This window comes from Monodon monoceros, unplaced genomic scaffold, assembly GCF_005190385.1.
Source record: "Monodon monoceros isolate NGI ecotype Baffin Bay Population unplaced genomic scaffold, NGI_Narwhal_1 Super_Scaffold_13, whole genome shotgun sequence".
NCBI classification, from domain to species: Eukaryota; Metazoa; Chordata; class Mammalia; order Artiodactyla; family Monodontidae; genus Monodon; species Monodon monoceros.
The window spans coordinates 81978251-82004402 of NW_021703769.1; the positions used below are offsets into that span (position 1 = coordinate 81978251).

The 26152-nt window shown below is 48.4% G+C and overlaps 1 protein-coding gene and 1 non-coding gene across 4 annotated transcripts in view; one reads left to right on the forward strand and one right to left on the reverse strand.

Moving 5' to 3' along the window:
* Positions 1-25939, reverse strand: part of DAGLB (diacylglycerol lipase beta) — a 31577-nt gene extending 5638 nt beyond the window's left edge. For 2 of the 3 annotated variants that reach the window (XM_029219542.1, XM_029219543.1), the window contains exons 1-11: positions 25767-25939; positions 24203-24354; positions 17171-17342; positions 15739-15997; positions 14172-14294; positions 13060-13187; positions 11957-12083; positions 10279-10362; positions 8356-8433; positions 4835-4915; positions 4618-4745 (exon numbers count right to left, since the gene is read on the reverse strand). In XM_029219542.1, the coding sequence (XP_029075375.1) occupies positions 4618-4745; positions 4835-4915; positions 8356-8433; positions 10279-10362; positions 11957-12083; positions 13060-13187; positions 14172-14294; positions 15739-15997; positions 17171-17342; positions 24203-24354; positions 25767-25861 (1427 nt within the window). In that variant the 5' untranslated portion in view covers positions 25862-25939. The remainder of the gene's footprint in view (positions 1-4617; positions 4746-4834; positions 4916-8355; positions 8434-10278; positions 10363-11956; positions 12084-13059; positions 13188-14171; positions 14295-15738; positions 15998-17170; positions 17343-24202; positions 24355-25766) is intronic. The other variant, XM_029219544.1, reaches the window with a different exon arrangement.
* On the forward strand, positions 6607-6679 carry TRNAK-UUU. The gene has a single exon. It is a non-coding gene; the product is annotated as a tRNA-Lys (tRNA).
* Positions 25940-26152: the final 213 nt, after the last annotated feature.

A 26152-nucleotide genomic window follows, 5' to 3' on the forward strand; every position in this document is an offset into this window, starting at 1 on the left:
CAACACATACTTAGAACCAACAAAGAAGTGATGTACTGAATATATATACAAACCAGTGAGAAAAAAAAGACAATAGAAAAGTGGGCAAAAGGAACTTCATGAGAGTAGAAATTCAATAAAAATACGAAGAGACTCAACTTCATCATGGAAATGCAAATTAAACAATGAAACATCACTGCGTGCCCATCAGATTGGCAAAAATGTTCAAATTGGACACTATTAAGTGTTAGAATGTGGAGGGGTATGCACGCTGCCAGTAAGGTGTGAATGGGTGCAGCCACAACACGCAAAGCGCAAGCATGTGCACACTCCATGACCCAGCACGTCTGTGACAGCCCGATGTCCGTCACCAGCAGAACAGATAATTTGTGATATGTGATGAAACATAACGAGAATTTACACAATGACGTTTCAGACATCAAACAATGTGCGGAAAAAAAAAATAACAAAAGTATAATTCCCTTTCTCTGAATTTCAAAATCATGCAAATCCAGACTATGTAGAGACATGTATACAGGTGGTAAAACTAATTTTTAAAGCAAGGGAAGGGACTTCCCTGGCGGTCCAGTGGTTAGGACTCTGCGCTTCACTGCAGGGGGCATGGGCTCGATCCCTGGTTGGGGAGCTAAGATCCTGCAAGGCCGCATGGTGCAGCCAAAAATTAAAAAACAATTTTTTTTTAAACTAAAAAAAAAAGCAAGGGAAGAATTTTCACAAAGATCAGGACAGTGATTCCCTGTGAACAGGAAAGGAGAGGACACCCAGGGACTCTTCTAAGGCACTGGCAACGTTCATTTCTCCACTTGGGTGGGTGCAGAGGTATGTGACTATTTTTAAATCAGCTTTATTGAGGTGTAATTTACAACAGTAAAATCACACCCATTGTAAGTGTACAATTTGATGACTCTTGACAAATGTATATAATTGTTTAGCAACCACCTCAATCAAGACGTAGAGCATTTCCATCACCCCCCGGGGCTCCCTTTGTCCTTCTGCAATACCCCATCCCCAACCCCAGGCAACCACTGATCTGCTTTTTGTTGTTATAGTTTTGTCTTTTCTAAAATGTCATGCAGGGGCTTCCCTGGTGGCGCCGTGGTTAAGAATCCGCCTGCCAGTGCAGAGGACACAGGTTCAAGTCCTGGTCCGGGAAGATCCCACGTGCCGCGGAGCAACTAAGCCCAGGAGCCACAACTACTGAGCCCGCGTGCCACAACGACTGAAGCCCGTGCACCCAGAGGCCACGCTCTGCAACAAGAGAAGCCACCACAACTAGAGAAAGCCCGCACACAGCAACGAAGACCCAACACAGCCAAAAATAAGTAAATAAAATAAATTTATTAAAAAAAAATTTTTTTTAAATGTCATATAAGTGAAATCACACAGTAAGGTCTCTTGTGTCAGGTTTCTTTCACACAGCAAAATGCATCCAAGTTGTATGGATTTTTGCTTATTACTCTAAAAAACATGTTTTATCTTTGTTTCACTGAATAAAAACAATCAGTTATTTTAAAAAGTCACTTTCGTGTCTTATATGTATAAATATGTGTTTTAATATTAAAAGAGCTTCTAAAAATTTTAAAGGTACACATTTATGTAAAGGTATTGATAGATTTATAATAATGAAAAAATGAAAGGAATGTAAATATCAGTATGGGAATAAATAAAAGTGGTGTAACCAGATGACAGAAAACTAAGTTAATTTAAAAACACGTTCTCAAAGAATAGTTAAGGATATAATGTATATAGAGTATTAGAAAAACACATATCCACACACAAAGAGCTGGAAGAAAGCAAACCTGAATAGTTACAGTGATGATTTCTGGGTAGATCCTGATCTCTCCACTTATTTATATTTTTCAAAAATTCTACGATGGATACAAATTTAATTTTTACCCCTTTCATTTTTTATTTCTTTTTTTTAATGGTCGTACAGATTTCTTCTATCATCAGGCCAAAGATTATACAGGATTAAGTATGTTGAATCAGAAAAGAAAAATAATTTTCAAACTCAAAAAATGAATTAGTAACCAAATTCAGTGAAGTTGCAGGATACAAAATTAATATACAGAAACTGTTGCGTTTCTATATACTAATAATAAACTATCAGAAAGAGAAATTAAGAAAACAATCCCATTTATAATTACATCAAAAAGAATAGGACTTCGCTGGTGGTCCTGTGGTTAAGAATCCGCTTTCCAATGCAGGGGACGCGAGTTGATCCCTGGTCAGGGAACTAAGATCCCACATGCCGCAGGGCAACTAAACCCGCACCGCAACTACTAGAGCCCGTGTGCTCTAGAGCCCATGCACCACAACTAGAGAGAAGCCCATGCACCACAACGAAGATGCAGTGTGCCACAACTCAGACCCAATGCAAACAAATAAATATTGGAAAAAAAAAAAGAATAAAGTACCTAGGAATAAATTTAACCAAGGAAGTGAAAGACCTGCACAGTGAAAACTAGAAGCCACTGATGAAAGAAACTGAAGAAGACACAGATAAATGGAAAGGTATTCAGTGCTTATGAATTAAAAGAATTATTACTAAAATGTCCATATTACCCAAAGAAATCTACAGATTCAATGTAGTCCTAATCAAAATTCCAATGGCATTTCTCAAGAAGTAGAACAAACAACACTAAAATTCATTTGGAAGCACAAGAGACCCCAAATAGCCCTAAGCAATCTTGAGAAAGAAAAACAAAGCTGGAGATATCGTGATCCTTGATTTCATAATATAATACAAAGCTAGAGTCATCAGGAGAGTATGATGGTTAGTATAAATACAGACACAGATCAATGGAGCAGAACAGGGAGCCCAGAAATAAGCCCGTGCACTTACGGTGAATTAATTAAGAAGGGAGCTGAGAATACACAGTGGGGAGAAGACGGTCTCTTCGATAAATGAGGTTGGGAAAACTGGACCACTATCTCACCATACACAAAAGTTAATTCAAAATGGGTTAAAGACATTTAAATGTAAGACCTGAAATCAGAATACACCTAGAAGAAGACATAGGCAGTAAGCTCCTTGACATTGGTCTTGGTGATGATTTTTTGGATTTGACACCAAAAACAAAGGCAACAAAAGCCTAATCAAATGGGACTACATCCAACTAAAAAGCTTTTGCACAGCAAAGGAAACCATTGACAAAACGAAAAGGCGACTTACTGAATGGAAGAAAGTATTTGCAAATCATATACCTGGTAAGAGGTTAAAACCAAAATACATAAAGAATTCATACAACTCAATAGCAATAAGACAATCTGATGGGGACTTCCCTGGCGGTCCAGTGGTTGAAACGCCGAGCTTCCACTGCAGGGGGCGTGTGACCCCTGCAGGGTTCAACCCCTGGTCCGGGAACTAGGATCCCACATGTCGCGTGTCCAAAAGAAAAGGGCAGACGATCTAAGTAGACATTTTTCCAAAGAAGACACACAGATGGCCAACAGGTACGTGAAAAGATGCTCAACATCACTAATCATCAGGGAAATGCAAATCAAATGAAAATGCAAAGCTCGAGATGGTACCTCGCACCTGTCAGAATGGCTATTATCCTAAAAAGATAAACGAAATAACAAGCACTGGCCAGATGTGGAGGAAAGGGAATGCTTGTGCATTGCTGGTGGGGATGTAAACTGGTGCAGCCACTACAAAAGAACAGTATGAAAAGAAAAGAAAAACAACAGTATGGAGGTTCCTCAAAAAATTAAAAATAGAACTACCATATGATGATCCAGCAATTCCACTTCCAGGTATTTATCCAAAGAAAACGAAGACGCTGACTTGAAAGATACCTGCACCCCCATGTTCACTGCAGCATTATTTACAATAGCCAAGACATGGAAAAAATCTAAGTGTCCGCTAACAGATGAATGGACAAAGATGTGTGTGTGTGTGTGTGTGTGTGTGTGTGTGTGTGAGATGGAATATTATTCAGCCATAAAAGGTAGCGAAATCTTGCCATTTGTGGATGGACAACAACCTGGATGGACCTTAAGAGCATTACGCTAAGTGAAATAAGAGACAGAAAGGCAAATACCATGTGATCTCACTTATATGTGAGAAATGAAAAAACAAACCAAGCTCACAGATACAGAGAACAGACTGGGGGCTGCCAGAGGCGGGGGGTGGGAGGGGAGGCAGTGAAATGGGAGAAAGGAGTCCAAAGGTACAAGCTTCCGGTTATGAAATAAATAAGTTATTGGGTTGTACATACAGCCTGGCGACTGCAGTTCATCATGTGAAGAGCTGCGTACGTGAAAGCTGCTAGGAAAGTAAATCTTAAAAGTTCTCACGAGGAAAAACGATTCTGTGACTCTGTTAACTAGACTTATTGTGATCATTTCACAGCATATACAAATATCGAATCGTTACGTTGTACATCTGAAACTAATATAATTATACCTCAGTTTAAAAAAATCAAATCAAATCAAAGCTATGGTTAGAGAGACCTATGAAAAGCTATCCAGTCTTTTTTCAACCAAACAGGGCTTTGAAACAAACTTCTCCTGAGGATGAGAAATTGTTAACTAACTTGCAGATAAGAGAACAGTTCTGACCACATGACTTGTGAGTAGCACCTCCTTACAGGAAAGAAAACAAAGAAGTACCTCAGCAGCCCCCTGGGCGGGGAAAAGGCGTAACACCTGACTCGTGGGTATGGGCCTCTGAGCATGATGGTCAACAAGGCCGCGGCACCTGCCCCCAGGCTGTGCCCCACGATGACCAGCCGGTATTCCTAGGGGGCAAATGCAGAATGAGTAAAGGTTAAGAAAACAAATAGCTAATGGCAGAGAAAACGAAAGAAAAGAAGAATTAAAATCTCACAGGTGCAATGCTGAACGCCTGGCTCAAAATCCCGTCGTTGATGAGTCGTCGGTAAACGTATCTGGCAGCTTGAGAAATCCCCTGAAAGTGCAGACACAGAGGTGGCTGGTGACTGTCAGACAGGGCAGGCCTACACGGGGTCTCCTATCGGTGACGCTGTCCCCCCAGACAGGAAAGGCATCCTGGGATCAGCCGGCACATCTACCGCTCACTGCTGTATTCCTGGCACCTGGCACCTGGCACAGAGCTTGGCAAGAAGCAGGGGCTCAAAAAATATTTCCATGAGCGAATAGGTGATGTCAGGAACATCTTTCCACGTCAGTGGACGTTTCTAAGGCTTCTTCAGCTGCAAGGCACTGTGCTGCGTGGACGTCCCACAATCTACTTTAGCCAAGTCCCCATGGTCCGTCACATTTAGATTATAAATGGCTGGTCTTTTACAAGTATGTTAAAATGTAAAGTTCTGAATCAGTGACAGTGACTAAGCAGCCCCTGTTCCTGCAAAAGCAGAACTAAAACCATCGGAAGTTGAGTTCTAGGAAGGTCAGGCTTTGGTTTAATTTCAAAAAATAGAATGTAAAACTTCCTAACAAATACAGCTATCTCACGAAACAGACTTCTTGAAAATTAAGTAGTTCCCATCGAGGAGAGACAACCCTGTCGACCAAAAGCATTTTCGGAGTGCTTCCTGCATGACAACACAGGACGGGCCTGGCCACCGGCCCCGGCAGCCTAACCTCCAACAGGATGAAGTGGGAGAAATTCCACATAAGATGGGAGGCTGTTTTGCTCCTCTCTGAAGCTGCTGCAAATTCCTGATTCAGTCGCTCTATAACCCTGTGAGCAGAATGCGGAACCTGGCCTCAAATACGACAAACCAGGAGGTCTGAAGGGTTAACATGCTGTGCACAGTCTGACGGCACTTCTGGACAAACCACCAGATCTCCCTTTCCTCCCCCTCCTACCACAAGATGCTGTCGACTTCCGCCAACATTTATTAGGCACCTACCCGCGTGTCTGGTTCTGGGCAGCCAGAGCCACTCGGCATCTGGACCACAACTCGGCCGGCTGTGAGTCTCCCTGGCACAAGTGTTTCAGGTGAAACGCCAAGACCGTTTTCAGCTGCACAGCTTTGAACTCCAACCATCGTGGACAGCATCAGAGCCAAAACTCGGTACCGAGGCCAAGAGCAGAGAACCGTGCCCTTAGGCCCTGAGCAGCTGTCTTCCCGGGGGGAGGGCAAGAGCTGTGTCACTGAACGAAACAGTGCTGGAGGAGGCCTCCGCTGAGAGCCGGCCAGGCCTGCGGGTCGCAGCTTGGAGGCACAAAGCCTTGGTCTGCGGCCCAAATTCTTCTAAGACCAGAGCCACAGCCGAGCCCACAGGGCTCTGAGGGTATTCTGTGCTTGGCTAGTTGATGCGTCTCTATAATAAGTTTTAAGTTTCTTATTTGTTTTTCTTTATGCACACCCAGTAATAGTTAAACTGGACTTGTCGGTGAATTGAGGTATGAAAAGACAGCTAAGGGATAAAGGAAAAAAGTTCACATTCCCAGGACTGTCAAGCTCCTAAGTGGCGGCAGAACAAAAGCCAAAAGCCTCCACGCTGGCTCTTCCCTGAAGTGTCCAGGCACAGAAAAAAACAAAACCCCCAAAAACAACAACAACAAAAAAACCTGGAAGGAAAAAAGTTGTCCAGACAGGACACTGGGGTTCAATTACCAGCACCGCACTCCGGCAATAACACGTGCTTTTATAAAAAGTAAGCATTCCAGCCTAGGTAGCTCAGCTGGGAGAGCATCAGACTTTTAATCTGAGGGCCCAGGGTTCATGTCCCTGTCCAGGCACCAAGAATAAATAAACAGAATTTTTAAAAAATTAAGCATTCTATTTAAAAAACTATTACTACAGAAGTAATGCATGTTTTGGTTAAAAACCACACGAAGTGTATAAAAACAGTGGAAGGCCACTGCCCTCCACCCCCGACATCCTTCTCCCCAGAAGCAGCCACTGTAACCTTTAGGGAAGGAATCATCCCAGACTTTCCCTCAAATGTTAAAACGCTCAGCTCTACAACCTCGTTAGTCATCAGGAAAATGCGAATCAAAACCACAGTGAGATACCCACTTCACAGCCACTAGAACGGCTACGTTCAGAAAAAAAAAAAGAGGTCTTCCCTGGTGGTGCAGTGGTTGAGAGTCCACCTGCCGATGCAGGGGATGCGGGTTTGTGCCCTGGTCCGGGAAGATCCCACATGCCGCGGAGCGGCTGGGCCCGTGAGCCATGGCCGCTGAGCCTGCGTGTCCGGAGCCTGTGCTCCGCAACGGGAGAGGCCGCAACAGTGAGAGGCCCGCGTACCTGCCCCCTCCCACAAAAAAAAAGAAGAAAGAAAGAAAGAAAGAAAAGTGATGATGCAGAGAAATGGAAACCCGCGTTCTTTGCTGGTGGGCATGTAAAATGGTGCAGCTCTGTTGGAAAACAGTTTGCTGGTCCCTCAAAAAGTTAAACAGAGAAATAACAGTAAGACCCAGCAATCCCATGTCTGGGTATATTCCCCCCAAGAACTGAAAGCAGGGACTCCAACAGTTATCTGCACATCCATGCTCATGGCAATTTTACAACAGCCAAAGGAAATTCTGACACATGCTACAACATGGATGATGCTTGAGGACATGTGCTCCGTGAAGCATGCCAGTAATGAAAGGACAAATACTGTATAATTCCACTTATATGAGGAACGTAAAATAAGCAAATTCACAGACAGTAACATGGTGGTTCCCAGAGGCTGGCGGAGGGAAATAACTCTGCTCTGAGCAGGCCGTGCTCCTCCCATCATCCCTTTGGGAAGAGCTTATGCACCCCGTGCCCCCTCCCAGCACAGTAACAGTGAAACAGGAACTCGGTGTTGTGACATATGCAGAGAATGCAGTGACATGCAGAAAAGTGCTGAGCGTCTGCATCTCAGGGAGGGTCTGCCTGCACTGTGTTGCACTAAAGCTTTTTTTCACCATGAGAAAGTACTACTTTAATTACACGGGAAGAAAAGCATTCAAATGCCGACTCTGACACTTGTTCCGGTAACTGTGTAGCTACTGGCAAGTGACGCAATCGCTATGAACCTCCTTCTTTCTCTTAAAAACAAAAGTAGGGCTTCCCTGGTGGCGCAGTGGTTGAGAGTCCGCCTGCCGATGCAGGGGACACGGGTTCGTGCCCCGGGTCGGGAGGATCCCACATGCCACGGAGCGGCTGGGCCTGTGAGCCATGGCCGCTGAGCCTGCGTGTCTGGAGCCTGTGCTCCGCAACGGGAGAGGCCACAACAGTGAGAGGCCCGCGTACCGCAAAAAAAAAAACAAAAAAACAACAAAACACAAAAGTAACCTCTCAGGGCTGTGGTGAGAAGTTGTGCTGGACAGCACCTGGCGCAGAGCAGCGTTAACGCGGGAGACCCCAAACTGAAAATACTCCAGCGCCTTCGAGGTTCCCCTTGACAGAACATTCCAGACCACACGGCCTCGGCTCCTACCTTGTGTGCCCAGCAGTCCTGCACCTCACACTCGAGGTCGACCGGCTCGCTCTCCGCTGACAGGTCCGTAAGGATGTCCTGGAAACAGTGCGTGGGAAGAGGCCGTCAGCTGGGCTGGGCTAGATGAGGGTGGCTGCGTGGGACAGTCCCCCGGGTCAGGCTGTTGAGAATTGGACCCCAGGTGCCTGAACTCGGGAGAGATGCCAGGTGGCCAGGAAGCTCCTGAGGAACCCACGGCGCAATCAGACATGAAGACTGGGGAGGGGACACGTCTAAGACGCACCCTCTGCCCCCACTCCCTGCACACAGCATCTAAGCACCCACGAAGCACAGAGCCCTGGGCCAGGGTGTTGAGCAAAGCATGGTTCCCGTCCTCCATGGGCCCAGTCAACGGCTGGTTGAAACCTAAGGGAGGGTAAGAGACACGTCACACAGAGCAGAGGAGGAGGGGTGAGTGCTGCAGGGCACGGGGGGCTTCCTGGAGGAGGTGGCCTGAGCCAGAGCCTGATGGGAAAGCTAGTTGTCAGGAAGCAGAGGAGAGAACAGAGGCCGGCATCCTCACCCAGGGGAGCAGCAGGACCCAGGGCAGAGGCATCTGAGCACGGGAAGAGGGCAGTGGGCTGGGCTCACGGGCACTTGACTCTGGAGGCATCGAGGGGCCGCGGGCAGAGCCTGGGAGGCTGGTGTGTCCCTGGGACCCGGGGAGGCCCACCTGCGGGGGAAGGGGCCCCAAAGGTGGCTCTGGCGCTGCCAGGGCTGGGAACTGTGCGCCACAGTGCCAAAAGAGCCTCAACAAGAACCAGGAACCGTGTATAAAACGCAGCGGGAACTGCCTGAGGTTTGCGAGCAGTGGCAGGTCTGACCATGTTCTAGAAAGAGTCCTCTGGACAGTACAAAGGACAGACTGGAAAGACGCGAGACGACAGACAGGGACCGAGGTAGAGGACCTGTCGCTGGCCCAGGAAAGAGAGGCCTGGGACCAGAACCAGGGCTGCGGTGCTGGGACTGGAGGAGACGGGCCAGAGAGGGGCCGGGCAGGACCACACGCGACAGACTGGGCAGGAAGCGAGGAGAGAGCCAGAGACGACTTCAGCTCTGCGGCTTCTTGGTGGGCAAGGGGGCGCCGCATGGTTACTGGGGTGGGCGGTGCCGACGGGAGAGGAGACCCGGGAGTGGGGGCCCGGGCAGACCCAGATGGCTCCTGGCGAGGCAGGGGCAAGGTTGGCGGGGGGCGGGGGGGAAGCAGAAGAGGGTGGAGTCTCGTTTCATTTCCTGGGTCAGGAGAAAAGAGAGAACTAGGAAATGAGACTGAGGAACGGCCAAGAAGAGACCAAAAAGCACAACACAGGAGAGAAGAATGTCGCCAGGTGTCTTCGTGGGGCAGAGACCGAGCAGGACGGGAGGGGGCCGCTGGGTGGGGCTGGGCAGTGCTCACTCCCACGGCACCGGGGGAGCAGCGGCCAGGGGAGCCGGGGGCAGGCGCATCGGGCCGGCTGAGACCCCCAACGGGAACTGGGGAGGTGGGGCGGGGGGGTACCTAAGAGTGGGCTGACTTTGGACTGCATGACTTAACCTACTGTTCTTTCTGGCTTTGGGTGCAGAAAATTCAAGGGGAGGGTCACCCGGGTTGGGGGCCCAGGGAATCCAGTGGGCACCCGCCTGGGAGTAGGGGAGCCCAGCCCAGCCAGCGTCTAAGTTTCCAGTATTTCTTGGTTAAAAGGAAATGGCTTTATCTGCTTTTTCAAAGGGAATATTTGACAGCCCTGGACTCGCCTCCCTGTTTTCCACGCCCGGTGTTTCCCTGTGTCTGATGCTGTCGCTTACGAAGGTTTCCCCTCAATTCCAGGAAAGCTGGGTCGCCTGGCGTCCGAGCTGCTGACTGCCCGCCCCCAGCCCCCTGGGCCAGCGCGCCAGGCTCCGTACCTGGAGAGACATGGTTCCCCTCACAGCCACCACCACCGACTCCTTCCTGTGGTCCAGGGCCACTAAGAAGGGGAGCTCGTACACCTGGGAGAGAGGAATGAGCATTAGCACAGGTGTCTGCGGACACGGCCGGGCCAGCCCACAGCGTGTAACACACGCGCTTCCGAGCACAGCGCGGAGGGGTGCACTGATCCCCACCTCTGCTCGTTCTCAGTAGACAGTGTGACTTCTGATTCTCAGTGATGAAAGGCTCTCTAAAGCCAAGCCCCTTTTACCCTCGGGGGCAGGGGATAGAGCCATCTCAGCGGGCAAGACCAGAGCCTCCACTCTGGGTCAGTGCAAGCAGCGGGTGACAGGCTCTGGGCGCCGTAAGCACCCACTTGCATCAACACCGACCGCGGGTCCAGCGGTAACCCTAGGCTCCTGCCTTCGCATCTGCAGAGGCTCCTGAAGGAGCAGCGAGAGGGTCTGGGTTAGGCAGACCTGCCTCAGGAACTCTGCTCCACCCCATTCCTGCCGTGGGACCCCAAGCAAATGTCTGAAGTTCTCTTCCACCCCATTTCCTCATCTTTAAGGAGGACAACACGGTGTGCGGTCTTCCAGCTGGTGTGACACCACGGGGACGGCCACCTGTGCGTGGTGAACGGTCGTGCATGTGGAGCCAGCAGGAGAGGACAGACTGCCGACTTTACCGCCCTGGTTTCCGCAGGAGAGGGACTTCTACTGATGACCTTGTGGGGGGCTTCTTGAAAGAGCCCACAGAGCAGTCACGAGCCTTCTGTGGAAAATCACCTCCTTTAAACCCCATCCGCTTTCTGTCATCACCACGCAGTGACAGAGCAGCACAGGGCTCACGGGCTCCTGCGCTTTGAAGGTTCCAGATTCACTGCGGACATGAAAACAAGATCCTGGACGTTCTGATCTCAGTGGGGTGGGGTGTGACTTTTACAGCTCCCAGGTGAGTCTAAAATGCAGCAGTTTGGGAGCCAGGGGGGTCAAGAACAGGACACCAGTGGTTGTCTGAATCGTCTGTGCGCTGGAACTGTGGGGGGCTCCTGAGCTGGGGTCCCATCGCCACAGATTCTGACTTCATTCATGTGGGGTCTGGCCTGGGCTTCTGAGTTTTAAAAGCTCCCCAGGAGATCCCAGTAGACAGCAGACGTGAGAGCCGCTGCGCTTGGCTGCAGGTTCTGGGCTTCCGGTGCCTGTGAGGACCGTGTGGGGAGCCACGAAGCAATGCAGGACAGGTCCCTGATGCCAGACAGACTGGCTTCCGCAGGTTCACTAGCCAGCCCTGCGATTCCGGGACCCTCCCAAGTGTGAGACCCACTGCACTGCACCGCACTCATAGGATGGAGCTCAGACCCAGAGACTAGGATTGATCAACCCCGGTGACCTGTGTGGGATTAATGCCAAGTGCAACTCATTGTTCTTCACTAAAAATGGGCTCAGGTGAAACACAGCACAGTCTCTCTGATGAAGACCTTCTGCCCCATCTTACGTTAAACCTGTGGGGGCTTCAAGAGCGTTTGTGAACCTCGAAGATAGTGCGCTAGACTTGGGGTGAGTATGTGTCTGTGTCTCGGCACATTTTTCTGGGGGAATAGTTTATAACGTCCACCAGAATCTCAGAGGACTCCAAGACCCAGAAGAAGTTAGGAGGCACTGCTCACTCTACCTTGTCGTGAAAGCTGACGTGAATGAAATCCCGGTACTGCAGCCCCGTCGTCTGCAGGATGGAGCCAAAGTGACAGTTGAGCTGATCACCTCCAACCAAGTCATAATCGGTTGTCCGGCTTCTGCAACTAAAACGGGGGCAGAGGCGTTACTGCGCCAACCAGAGCCACGTACCGCGGAAGACCCCACCCTGCCGTCCCGTTTCCTAGCAAACCTGAGGGCACCCACTGCAAGCCTGCACAGCTCAGTCTGGCGAACCTATAGTGGCCTTTAAATGACACTTCTGTGTACACGTCTTACTACAGTCTGACTTATTTATTAATGCTTTACATACTCAAAAAATAAACCAACAAGGATGGGAGAGACCCTAAAATCACCAGGAATGGGGCAAGCCGGCATCAGGTATCTCCTGATATGATGTGCTAAGAAGCACGCACGCTCCGCGTGGAGCATTCCTGCCAAAGATGTGTAACTGGAACCTAATCGTGAAGAAGTCACCAGACGAATGCAAAGTGAGGGCCAGCCTACAAGGTACCCAGACTGTCCTTTTCAAAATGTCGATATTGTGAAAGACTTAAAAAAAAAAAAAAAAAAAAGACTGAGGAACTGTTCCAAACTGGAGGAGACTCAGGAGACATGACAGCTAAATGCAATCCACGCTCCTGGACTGGAAGAAAATGTGCTACGAGGGGTATTACTGGAACAACGGGAAAAACTGGAATAGCTAATGATTAATGACAAACTTCCTGAATTTTCTAACTGTACTGTAATCTATGGCAAAGAAAGACCTCGTTCTTAAGAAATACAAGCTGAAGTAATTCGAGGGAAAGGGGCATGATTCAGCCCGCGACTGAATCTCCAGCGGTTCTGGGGGGAAAAACACGTATTTATGGAGAGAGTGATACAGCCCATGTGACAAAACTGAGTCACCACTGGTCGTGGGCGTTCTTAGCACTGCTCCTGCGGTTTTGGAAATATTTCAAAATAGGAAGTTTTTTTTTAAACAGGGAAATAGGATTATTTTTAGAAAATAAAGTACGGACACCATAGCAAGCAACATCCGGGGCGGAATGAGGATGGAGGCCTCAGACGGTGCCGACCTACCAGTCGCCACCGATCCTGCACAGCCCTGTGAAAGGGTTTCTGTAGATGTAGAGAGGCCACCCATAGGCAGCTGCGGCAAATTGCATATAGTGATGGCAGTTTTCTAATTCTGCGTCCAAATCAGCTTCCTGGAAGAGAAGAAGAAAAGCGTTTTGTGTAGGGGAGCCCATCAAGGAGAGGACCAACACACTATGATCTTCCTTTTTTTAATCTGATTTTCATTTTATATTGGAGTATAGTTGGTTTACCATGTTGTGTTAGTTTCAGGTGTACAGCAAAGTGATTCAGTTATACATATACCTATACCTATTCCTTTTCAGATTCTTTTCCCATATAGGTTATTACAAGACGTTGAGTTCCCTTTGCTACAAAGTAGGTCCTTGTGGATTATCTATTTGATAAACAGTAGAACACACTATGATCTTAAACCTGAACTCAAATTCCTGATTCTTCCCTTTCTTTCTTCAGGGAATAGACCTCTCGGAGGACTTCCACTGGGAAAACTGGTCCTTAAATACAGACAGATGAACCCCTCATTTTAGGAGAATGCAGAAGTTAGCAGCAAAAATCCCTAATGACTTTTCTGACTCCTGGTGAAATAAGCCCAGGACTTCCTGCTGGATGCAGGTGCAGACGCCCCTGCAACAAATGGGCTTCTGGGAACTAGGTGCAGAGATAAGACACACAATCCGTATGCAATTTTCTCTTTCAAAAGCACAGAAGTCTGTGGCGGGAAAGCAATCATCAAGCAAAGCTGTACTGTCTCTGTTCCCCAGACCCAGAGAAGAGAGCAAACACACTCTGGGAGAACCAGGTCCCACCCCAGAGGGAATTTTCGATATGCAGACAACAGCCAATTTCCTAAAAGAGAATCTCAGGAAAAAAAAAAAAAAAAAAATACAATGGGTGGTGAACGGGCCAGGAGTGGGCTCCCTCTACCTGAACTCCAGGTGATGAGGAGATGCCTCACCGGACAGGTGACAAACCACAACTAGCAAAAGCCACAAATCAGATTCCAATCAACTGCTCCTGAAACGGTTGCTTTTTTTTTTTTAATTTACAAGTAGGTGTAAATGTCAAAACGGTACAGCTCAACGGAGACGTGGGCTTACCTGGGAGGGCCCTGGGGAATGGCTGACCACCTCGTCAGGCTCCTGGTTGTTCCTGATGCTGTCCTGTTGCTGGTGGAGGAGAGCGAGCCCTGCTGCAATGTCACTGGGCACCAGGTCCGTGTCCTGGGTGGGAAACCATAGCGGCTTATCATAAACCCAGTGGGAATGGCCCACGAGCTCCCGAGGGCCCAGTTTTACGCAGTTCACATGCACACATGTGCACATACACATACAGTTACGTGTGAAAAGGTGTTTTGAAAACTATTTCCCTTTTAGGACTCCTGCATGTGAGCTTCGTGTCTCTCACTATCCTGCCCTCACACAAACCTGCTCGAGAACATAAATATTGTACTGATCTCTGTTCTCAGGTTCCACGTCAAGGGAGTCGGCTATTTTTAATCTACTTCACATCGCCTGTGAAGTGGGTGAGTAAATGGGTAAATTCGCCCTCTTTGGAGTAACGTCTGATTTTGGCCCAGGTTTACACTCTTACTGAGAAGGTTTTGTTGAAAGAGTCCACGGCAGAGATGTATGAGACTGGACTTATACTCACTGGGCAGAACGAGCCTCAAAAAGACCCTCAAACTAGGAAAGCAACCGAGTGAGTGTCCAGAGCCTGATGACCCTCTCCTTCACGGGGGACACGGAGCAGACGGGAGTCCACGAGAAACCAGGTACTGGCCACTCGGCCACTTGAGCCATCGGTTCTGCCCACGATGCAGGTTAAGACGTCCTCTAAGAATAGCCAGGTTCTCTTCCTCCTTCTTTCAACAATCTTAAGACCGGGTTGAAGTGCTCCTTTGAAATTATTTAGGGGGACACACTTCTCTCATCCCTATGTGGAGCTGCTGGTTACGGAGCCAGCCTTGAACAGGGCAGGCCTGGACACCACAGAGAGGTGAGAAAAAGACTGGCGGGCGGGCACAACGTCAAGAGAACTCCTCTCTCTCACTTGGCTGCAGTACTGAACATAAGAGGAGTTTATCAGAGATCATTATAAGAGAAATTGGATGTGAAAGAAAAACAAATGTTTCCAAATCACTGAAGAAACTGCTCTAGAACCATGACACCCTTCTGCATTGCAACTGTCTTTAAAAAGAGAATCATCTATCATTTCCATCATGCCATAAAGTTGTAAGAAACCAGGGTCCGATACTACCTCGGAGGCACGACACTGCCGGGACCTGGCATCTGCTGAGAACCAGCTGGACAAAGAATGTAGGAAACGACTGGCAAAGGATTCTCAAAATGTACAGGTTCCACTATTTAGTTCCTTAAGAACTAATTCAAAATCTTAACTGTGTAACAGATGGGCGTCAACACAAGGATGCGCCGACCAGGGCGTAGGGTCTGTGAGCACAGGGCCCTGGGTCCCTGCTCCCGGGAGCTCTCGGGCGCTCACCCCAGGGCACACCTCCACCCGCCGCACCCACGGGGGACTCACTCTCAGGAGGTGTTTTATGTCAACAGGGAGACAACAGGGTTCACAATGCAGAGAACGCGTCTTCTCAAAAGAAGTGTTTACTTAGATAGAAGAGAGAGACCAGAGCAGACCCCGTCGGCTTACTGAAAAGTAGGTTGAGAAAAGCTCTGCCGTACTCGAAAAAGCAACTCGAGTACGGTCGTCTTTGCCGACGCAGCAGCACAGGAACTTGACTCTCGTTTCCCACACGCTTGTAGCTGCCGTCTTGAGGCCATTAAGTAACTGGCTGGACTCATGGCTATCCAGGTGATGGGGGCCCGCAGGGGGATACGGAGCCATCTTCCCCCCCAGCGGGTCAAAGACGATGACAATGGTGACCACGGTGGAGGCGATGATGATCCAGCTGCGACACAGAGAGAGGAAAAGGCTTGGGGGCTGCAGTCCTGAAGTGACCCATGGGGTCACTCTCTGCATCTGTACAACTTGAGGCTCTTGTTACTAAGGAAGATGGGGGTCTCCCAGAACCTGGCGGAGGCGGGCAACTTGTTTCTTCTAGAAAGTTCCTTATGAGCCCATGGCCAACCCAGGCCCGACAAAGATCAGAGCCCCAAAAGCCACAAAAGGAAAAGGGGAAGTGTCTGGTGGGTAGAGCCTCGGCCTGGGCATGGAAGTCCCTGACCTTGACCTAGGCCTACTCCCCAGGGTCTCGGGGTTCCCCTCAGTAAAACCAAAGGAGGCTTCCTGTGCCACGGGATACCCTCACAGGTCTTTCATTCATATGTTTCAATACTTCTAGGTTGTCCACCATGCGCAAGGCGCCCTGGGTCCATGAGCACGTGTGCTCCTGGAAGGTGGCCCAGGAAGGGCCGCCACGGCCTCTCCCGAGAGGCTCAGCAGGGCAGCGGGAGTCTCCATCCCCTTATTTACAGCATGAGGGGATGTGACTAGATCATCTGTAACATTTTTAGTCTGGAAAGGGCATAAACCTTATTCTAGCGGATTATTTCCTGCAGCAATTCCAGAGACTATATATTTCTTCACGTCCTACTTTTAGTTTTTGCCCTATTTTGGTCTTCAGGTCTCTTCCTTCTTGTAAGGGAAGGGAGGGAATGCAGAAAAATGAGAACCGGTAAGAAAGGAAACTACATCAATAAATGCATAATGGGAGATGAACTATTCCTTGTGTGTGAACAAGTGCCTCTGCATTTTTATGATTTACTCAGAAAGATCCCTTTTTGGGCTTCCCTGGTGGCGCAGTGGGTGAGAGTCCGCCTGCCGATGCAGGGGACGTGGGTTCGTGCCCCGGTCCGGGAGGATCCCACATGCCGCGGAGCGGCTGGTCCCGCGGGCCATGGCTGCTGAGCCTGCGCGTCTGGAGCCTGTGCTCCGCAACGGGAGAGGCCACAACAGTGAGAGGCCCACGTACCACAAAAAAAAAAAAAAAAAAAAGATCCCTTTCTAACTATATTAGGAAGCCTGCATGACACTGGGCCACCTCAGTTATTCACAAGGTATTTGATTACCTCCATCTCGAGTACATTTTGGACAAGAAATTGCAGAAGACTGGAGACCTCACCTGACCGCGACAGTCGCAATGATGCCATTCCCCACCGTCCTGTCACACTGAACACCGTCCTCTATCCAGGCGGCCCCCAGGGACGCCCAGACCATCTCTGGCAGAAAGAGTGCCAGGCGCACGTAGAGCAGCTTAGACATGGATTTCCGTGGTCCAGGATTACAAATGGTCCCTGAAACACAGAAAATGTTCAAACTGGTCACTTGCCCCTTCAGAGATGAGTAGTTGCCCTTCCACAAATAAACAGCTATCACAGCACACATATGTGTCCCATAGGCTCACCCACCACCTGACTTTTCTGCCTGTACTTGGGCAACAATGCCTAAGTTTGAGAGCAAGAGACAAAGTGAGGGATGGGAAACATGACAAAAAGCCTCAGATTCATTTCTTAGACTTACCAGCGTTTAAAAACACTTCTGGGTTCTAACTAGAGTGACAATAAAATCACTGTGCAAATTGGGATACTTTTGAGAGCAAAGGGAGGCTCTATTAATAATGCTGGGACAACCAACATAAAACAGAACTGTCACCAGCAAACAGAGGTATACAGTCACCGGGGTTCTCACAGCCAGGAAAATCCAGGCACCACCTGAAACAGCACGGGCCCGTTATTCTTTAATCCTCCCAATGACTGTGACATAGTCATCATCCCATTTTACAAATGAGGAAGCTGAGGCTCAGAGGGCTTAGTAACCACCTTCTAAAACATAATCCAGATTCGCATGCTGCAGGCTCTCTGCCTCACCAATGCTCCGTGGTCCTCACTTTTGGGAAGCGAACAATTCTGATGTGTGAGACCACTTGCAGAAGCCCACCACTTAGACACAACATTTAAAACTGAGTTTGGGGCTTCCCTAGTGGTGCAGTGGTTAAGAATCCTCCTGCCAATACAGGGCACACGGGTTTGAGCCCTGGCCCGGGAAGATCCCACATGCCGCGGAGCAACTAAGCCCGTGCGCCACAACTACTGAGCCCACGTGCCACAACTACCGAAGCCCGAGCACCTAGAGCCCGTGCTCTGCAACAAGAGAAGCCACGACAATGAGAAGCCTGAGCACCGCAATGAAGAGTAACCCCCACTTGCCGCAACTAGAGAAAGTCCGCGCGCAGCAACGAAGACACAATGCAGTCAAAAACAAAAAGAAACAAATAAGTTTATAAAAATAAATAAATAAATAAAACTGTTTGTAAAACAAATCCAAGTATCATTAGAGGCCTGTGTACTTTAATTCTTGGTGTAAATCAACTCTCTCCCTTTGGGAAAAAGTTGTGATAAACACCAATTTAAGCAACATAAAAATGCCACATGATTAAAACAAAAACAGTGACTGAAAAAAAATCTAAGATCTAAAAAATAATTGGATAAGGAAATAGCTTTTAAATTCCAAAAGCTACCTTCCATTAGAATGAATTACTCAGAGTCATATTTTAAAATATTAGACACTATCCGGCCTTGTTTTTGGCACAAAGACACAATGTTCTAAGATAACTGAAACAGCACGCCCTCTCTCTCCCTGAGGGACAAATAGTGCAGGTATGTAAAAATCAGTCGTGTATCTGGAGTGTATTATTATATAGCAATAGTCAACCAGCAGAGAGAAACAGGAAACAGCACCTGCTCACATCCTGCCTCCTGGAGGGCTAGGATTCCAAAGAAGAGGCTGCTGGAGCAGGGAGGCTCCAGCCCGGGACACTGCCCGGATGAAGCAAACTCAGAGGTAAGGAAGCAGGAGACGGAGTTCTGGTGAAGGGTCCAGAGAAGACGTGAGAGACTGAAAAAGCCTTTTTATGTTTACGCTTTGCCTAGAAAAGCATTTTTATTTTACTCAGACCTTTATTTTCTCCTCGACGTAAAGAGCTGCCGGTGTGGATCTGGTGCTGCAGCGAGCATCACAAGGCTGACGCCCCAGAATGAATGAGCGTGGCTACGTCCCCGATCGTAATATCCCTGACGCCGTCTCAGGAAGGAACCCCGTTGCCCTTCACATGGCTGAGCCAATGACATGAGAGCCACACAAGGAAGGCCTGTGTCACAGAATCTCGGGACTTGACACCTCTAGCCACTGCAGTGATTTTCTCCGGCACGAGAGGAGCTCTTGAGACACAAACGCCAAGGCAAAGCAAGATGTCCCAGAATACAAACCAAACACAGCGAAGGGCAGACCTTGGAAGTTGAGGGCGTTCTCTCAAAACACCATAGTCGCGAGGGTGGATCTTCCCTAATTAAACCTCCCACATGGTCAAAACAGTAGGATTTCATCAGGGAGGTTCTCAAATCAAAACTAGAAACTACCACGATATCAAGATTCTACAGTGAAGACCAAGAAAGAGGTAACTACACAAGCGTCGGTTTTCTGGATAAAGATGACTGAATTCTCTTTGTTCCAAATGCTCCCTTACAATGTGCACTGTTTCGTTTAGAGGTGTATCAACCAAAAGCTTCAGAAACAGGGCCTTTCCGTTCAAATGACAGATTAACTATTGAGATGACTTACGAAACAGAAGGGGTGATGGGAGTTATCCATGTATCAGTAATAAGGTTTACCAAGGGGTTCACGGTTATTCAAAGATACACCTAAAGTTTATAACTTGTAAAAAACTCTGATTCTGTGCAGGCAATGCAGGTAAAGGGCGAAAAGTTCAAAGCGCTCAAGTGGGTATAAAGTAAATGTTAAGCCTCCCTCCCACCACTGAATCCCAGCCCTCGGTCACCTTCCCTCAAGGTAAACTAGTCACTCATGTACCCACCCCAGAGAGTCCACACATAAACCAAACAGGTAAGTTTATCCCTTTACAAGGAAGTAACAAACTACATACAGTGTCCTGTACCTTAGCATATTGGAAATCACTCCTTGTCCGTTCACAAAGCATTTCACATTCTTTTTAACAGGTGCACAGGAGACCGTCATATGAACGAGCGACACTTAAACCGGCGGCCTATTGACAGGCACCGAGTTTCTTCCAATCTTTCATGCCTACGAGCAACACTGTGGCAAACTTCAAGTATTTTGCACACATGCAAATATATAGGGAAGAAACCGACTGATACCCACATGTACACAACACACACAGCCAAATTAGGCTTCCAAGAGATTCAACAAATCTACATGCCCACCAACAAAATGAGCTGCCTGAGCAGAAGGGAGGTTCTGGGGAAGGCGTTCCCTGCTCCAGGAAAGACCCAGAAGCAACAGTCTCACAACTGCAGATTCACCAACCCAGTGTATCATCTTGATGAATTTTCCTTACTGTGATTGAGGCTGAATGTTTTTTTATATATGTAAAAATCTCTTTTACTTTGTTTATTGTTCACCATATTTGCCCATTTTTGTGCTGACTATTGGTCTTTTTCTTATTTATCGTAGAGCGCTTCTATATTAAGGAGATTGGCTCTAAGTCTCACCTATTACAATATTTTTTCCCATTTGTCTTTTTTTTTCTTTGAAAAAGTAAGAGAAAAACTTTATTTCAAACAGGTTCAGCGGTATGCATGCTACAGCAAAGGCTGGTTGTAACAGCAGTTTCATTTCAAACCTGAATTGATGCACAAGTGTGACACTGTTAAGCAATGATCAATTACCGCTAAAATGTGGATTAAATCCACCAATATGCCAATTCTGACATTTATTATAGATTCTATTATTTATTTTAGTAGTAGAGGTTAATTTTCATCAGGAGAAAATGAAAACAACCTTATGGCTTCTACTAAGGTAATGAGCTGTATCCCCAGTACTGCTTTGAAATTATACCCCTGGGTTGTTAAGAGAAATTCTGACTTCATCCAAATGTATTACTTCACTGATAATCTTCAGTCATCATTTACTGTCGGCTTGATGGTTATTCCTCTTCTTATTTGACCCTAACCATCATCTCACTTTTTTTTTAACTTTATGGTATTCGTCACTGAAATTTACATAATATTTAAAATAAAGCATATGTTATTGATTTGTAACAAATTGGCAATTAAACTAACATGTTTTTATAAAGTACTGTCTTCAGTTCAGTTGTGGTATCTTTAGCTACAAGTATCAGAAACTCAAACTGGTTTAAAAACAAACAGGGTGCTTCCCTGGTGGTGCAGTGGTTAAGAATCCGCCTGCCAGTGCAGGGGACACGGGTTCGAGCTCTGGTCCAGGAAGATCCCACATGCTGTGGAGCAACTAAACCCGTGCGCCACAACTACTGAGCCTGCGCTCCAGAGCCCACAAGTCACAACTACTGAGCCCACGTGCCACAACTACTGAAGCCCATGTGTCTAGAGCCTGTGCTCCGCAACGAGAAGCCACCGCAATGAGAAGCCAAGAGTAGCCCCCGCTCGCCACAACTAGAGAAAGCCCGCACACAGCAATGAAGACCCAACACAGCCAAAAATAAGTAAATAAAATAAATAAATTAAAAAAAATAAAAACAAGCAGGACCTGTCTTGACTCAAGGGGCTGGAAATGCAGGGCCAGGACTGGCACCAGGGTGTCCTCTGCTTCTCAGCCCTGCCCTCCTCTGTATTCAGCTCCTCCTGGGCTGTGAGTGGAGGAGACTCAGCAGGAATTCAGCAGCTCACTCATGCACAGTGCCATCCAGAAGGAAAACCATATGCTCCTTCTGGATCTTTCCCAGAGGAGCAGGGAAGGACTTCCCTGTGACTTCCCAGGAAACTCCCTGAATTTCACTGGCCCGAATCAGGGCACATGTCCAGTCCTGAACCAACCACCCATCCTGCACCAGGCACAGGGCCGGTTTCTGTGAGGGGTGCGGGGAAGTCCTGTCTGGAGGAGGCTGCTGCATAAGCAACCCACCCAGAACACCCCACACAACCGACAGATGTTTGCCGAACTCTGACGTGTGACGGTGCCTGCGAGGAGAAGCCTGAGGCACGCGGCCATCCATCCACCGCAGGGGTGTGACTGTGCCCTGACACCACCCAAAGTATCCGAAGAAAAACATTTAAGGAGAAAAAGGCTTGCACTTAACCCACTATTACAGTTGTAAACCCGGTGTGCTAAACAGAATGTGCTGTGAACAGACAGGGAAACTAAATTAGATACCCTGTACCTGAAATGACACCATCTTTCAGAAAATCTGAGCTCAATGCGAACCTCATAGTGCTAAATCCTCATCGTACACATTTCAGCTCCTTCCTTTCCTTCAGCATCAGTACCAACGACCATCCAGACTTGGGGTCCGACAGAGACCAAAGAACTGGGACCGTCTTTGATCCAGACCCCATGCATTCACGTTTTCAGAGGTAAACTAAAATATTCAGAGCTCTCTTTCCTACGTTACTGCAGTGCATGGGCATGCGCCATGCTTCTTGGTCATCCAAACCCTAAGGGCTTTTTCTCATGAAACACTCTGCCACTAACATTTCTCCCTGTATTTCTCCCCACGAACTACCATCTATTAAGTTTCAGTCTATCGTTCCACCCTATCGAGATCTTGATTCCATCGCCCAGGGTATCAGTTAGTTACTCCCTCCCAGCTTTATCATCTACAATCTGTAAGCCTCCCTCCTACATCCCGATTCAAGCAGTGATGGAACACGTTGGATGGTAGCACGCCATGCAGCCCTGCCTTTGACGGATGAGTTTTCATTTACTGATGCATTTCTTTATCAGCCACAAGAGTGCTCAGCTCATCCTACAAACCACAGTAATCGACAGGGAAGGTTTCCAACGTTTTCAGACATTCTCAGCTAAACGACTGTCTGCAGAAAATGGTAACATATAGAAAAAAACTATCAAGAAGAGATATAACTCTTACAACTCATTAATACAGGACAAAGAACCCAATTTAAAATTGGGCAAAGAATCTTAACAGACATTTCTTTAAAAATAATATAAAAATGGCCACTGAGCATATGAAAAGATGCTCAATATCATTTGTCATCAAGAAAATGAACATCAAAACCACAATGAGGGCTTCCCTGGTGGCGCAGTGGTTGAGAGTCCGCCTGCCGATGCAGGGGACGTGGGTTCGTGCCCCAGTCCGGGAAGATCCCACATGCCGCGGAGCGGCTGGGCCCGTGAGCCATGGCTGCTGAGCCTGCGCGTCCGGAGCCTGTGCTCTGCAACAGGAGAGGCCACAACAGTGAGAGGCCCGCGTACCAAAAAAAAAAAAAAACAAACATAAGGGTATATAAAACATGTATGCGAATGCTGAAAGCAGCATTATCTGTAACAGCCAAAAAGTGGAAACAACCCCAATGTCCACCAGCTGACAAATGGATAAGTAAACTGTGGTATACACGTTCAGTGCAATATTAATCAGCCATAAAAAGGAATGAAGCGCTGACACATGCTCTAACACGGATGAACCTTGAAAACGTTACCCCAAGTTTAAGAAGCCAGACCGAAAGGCCACATCGTGGATGAGTCCACCTATATGATGTCCAGAACAGGCAAATCTACACAGGAAGTAGAGTAGTGGATGCCTAGGGCTGAGGGAGTTGGGGAGAAATGAGGAGTAATTGCTAGTGGGCACAGGAAATTCTTTTTGGGGTGATGAAATGTTCTGAAATTGATAGCGGGGAGGGTTGCACGACTCTCTGAATATACGAACTCTCTGAATATACGGAATTGTACACTTAAATGGATGAATTGTATGGTATGTGAATTGTATCTCAAAAAAGCGATTAAAAAAGAAGAGGTGTTGGGAATTCCCTGGTGGTCCAGTGGTTAGGACTCCCCCACTGCAGGGGGCCCGGGTTCCATCCCTGGTCTGGGAACTAAGATCCCGCAGGCTGCGCAGCCAAAACAAGAAGAAGAGGGGGCTTCCCTGGTGGCTCAGTGGTTGAGAGTTTGCCTGCCGATGCAGGGGACACGGGTTCGTGCCCCGGTCTGGGAGGATCCCACATGCCATGGAGCGGCTGGGCCCGTGAGCCATGGCCGCTGAGCCTGCGTGTCCGGAGCCTGTGCTCCACAACGGGAGAGACCACAACAGTGAGAGGCCCGCGTACCGCAAAAAAAAAAAAAAAAAAAAAAAAAAAAAAAGAAGAAGAGGAAGAAGCGGTGTCAAACAGAAGAGACTAGTGTTTACCTTTCATGCTGACACACACGATGGCTGACACGGTGCATATGATAACTGCCAGCAGAATGATGAGCACGATCAGGTAACTGCTGAGCAGGACGCCACCAGGACAGTCCAGCTTCCCTCTGTGCATGAGATACAGCGTCAGGATGCCGATCCACCTGCCGAGACACAGGTAGCGTCAGAAATGGAATCCAAGGAGCGGCTTTGAAAAACACAATGGAAGGAAGTAAATGGAGTTAATACTTTCCAAAACAAGGCGAGGTTCACTTTGGAACTGAATCTTCCTCAATAAAATATTTACTAAGTCAATTAAAGAGTATGGCTTTTTTTTTATTTTTAATGAGTTTTATACTTTCTATGCTTACATCATTGTTTTTATTCTGTGCCTGTTGTAATACATTTAAAGCCATAAGCAAGCAAATATAATGTGAACTGCTGGAAAGCTGCCCCATCATGACTCCAAGATATGCACCTGGTAAACAAAGTATATACTTGTTCAGTCATCAGCAAGAGAATTTTTACTTCTGTGGATTAACAAGAAACTGACAAACGCACATCTAATCTGCTGGGTGTAGTACAAAAACAAGGGGATGGGAAGCGAGCTATGGAAAGATGTTCTGTGGTGAACACTGATCAACTTAAAAGACAAGGATTGCAGACTCATAAGTATATTTTGTAATTCAGGACAGAACAATGAAAGGCAGCACCAAACAATGCAACGTGACAGTGTTCTTCACTAGAGTTATTTCAGAATCCGGCAGGGAACCATTTCGCAAGAACGCGGTATTAGAGATTCAAGGCCAGAAGAGGAACTGGACTAGATAACTTTTTATGCTTTTGTCAGTTTTGTGATATTACATCCTTGTCTAGAAATAATAACGGGAAATGATATCAGAAAGACTGGCCCTAAAAACTATGAAACAGCTAAGAAGCAGCTCATAATTTCATGTTTTTAAATTCCTCTCCCCTTAAGAATCTACTTTTTAATAACGATGATATTACTCTTCACTCAGACCCTCTGGGACTGACTTTCAGGCACCCAATTCCACTTCCCACGGATTCCACATTTTGAAAGACTAGAGAGAAAATGCCAGTCCTGTGTGTTCGTCGAGGGATTCAGCCACAACCGGCTCAGGAACGGCACGAACGGTATTGTTGCCATTTCTGCGTTTGGCAGACAAGATGCAGTGCGTTTCCATGCAGAACGCTGGAGTGATGCTGATGGCTGTTCCCGGCTCGAGGCAGGAGGTCCCGAGGCCACGGCTTTGGGCGGCAGCGCAGCCCCGGCGGCTCCCAGGCCCGGGTCTCGACGCCCCGGAGGAGTGCCCGTGCCCTGCAGCGCCGACGTCCCGCCGGCGGGCCCACCCCATGACGCCGGGCACGGCGCCCCCGCTCTGGGCCGCCGTATGCCGTCTGGAAATGGGGAGAGCAGCGGCACCCACCTCCTCGGGCGGTGGAGAGGACCAGGTACAAGAACGCAGGGCAGGCGACACCGTCCCTGCCCTCGACCGCCTCGGCCCCGCTCCCTCCTCCGTCCCGGCCGCCCGCTGCCCGCAGAGCCCGCCCTCACCACAGCACTCGCACGAACAGCTCGAAGACCCCCGGGAAGACCAAGTCGTCGCTGGCGATGGCCCAGCGCCGGCCGAACAGCACCATCCCCGGCATGGCGAAGAACCCGCCGCCCGGGCTCGGGCCGGCTCGCCGCGAGCGCGCTGCCACTCGGAGCCCCGAGCCCTCCGACCTCTACCGCCGAACCGCGACTCCGCGCAGGCGCACGCTGGGGCGGGTGCGGGGGTGGAAGGGGGGAGAAAGAGTGAGAGGCCGAGACCGGCGCACGCGCACTGAGCCCCACGCAGCGGCCGCTGGGCCTCTGCGCCTGCGCAGATGAGCTGACCCGGAAGACGCAGGTGGGCCTCGTAGGGTCTTCGCAGGTGTGAATTTTGTAGATAAGGAGTC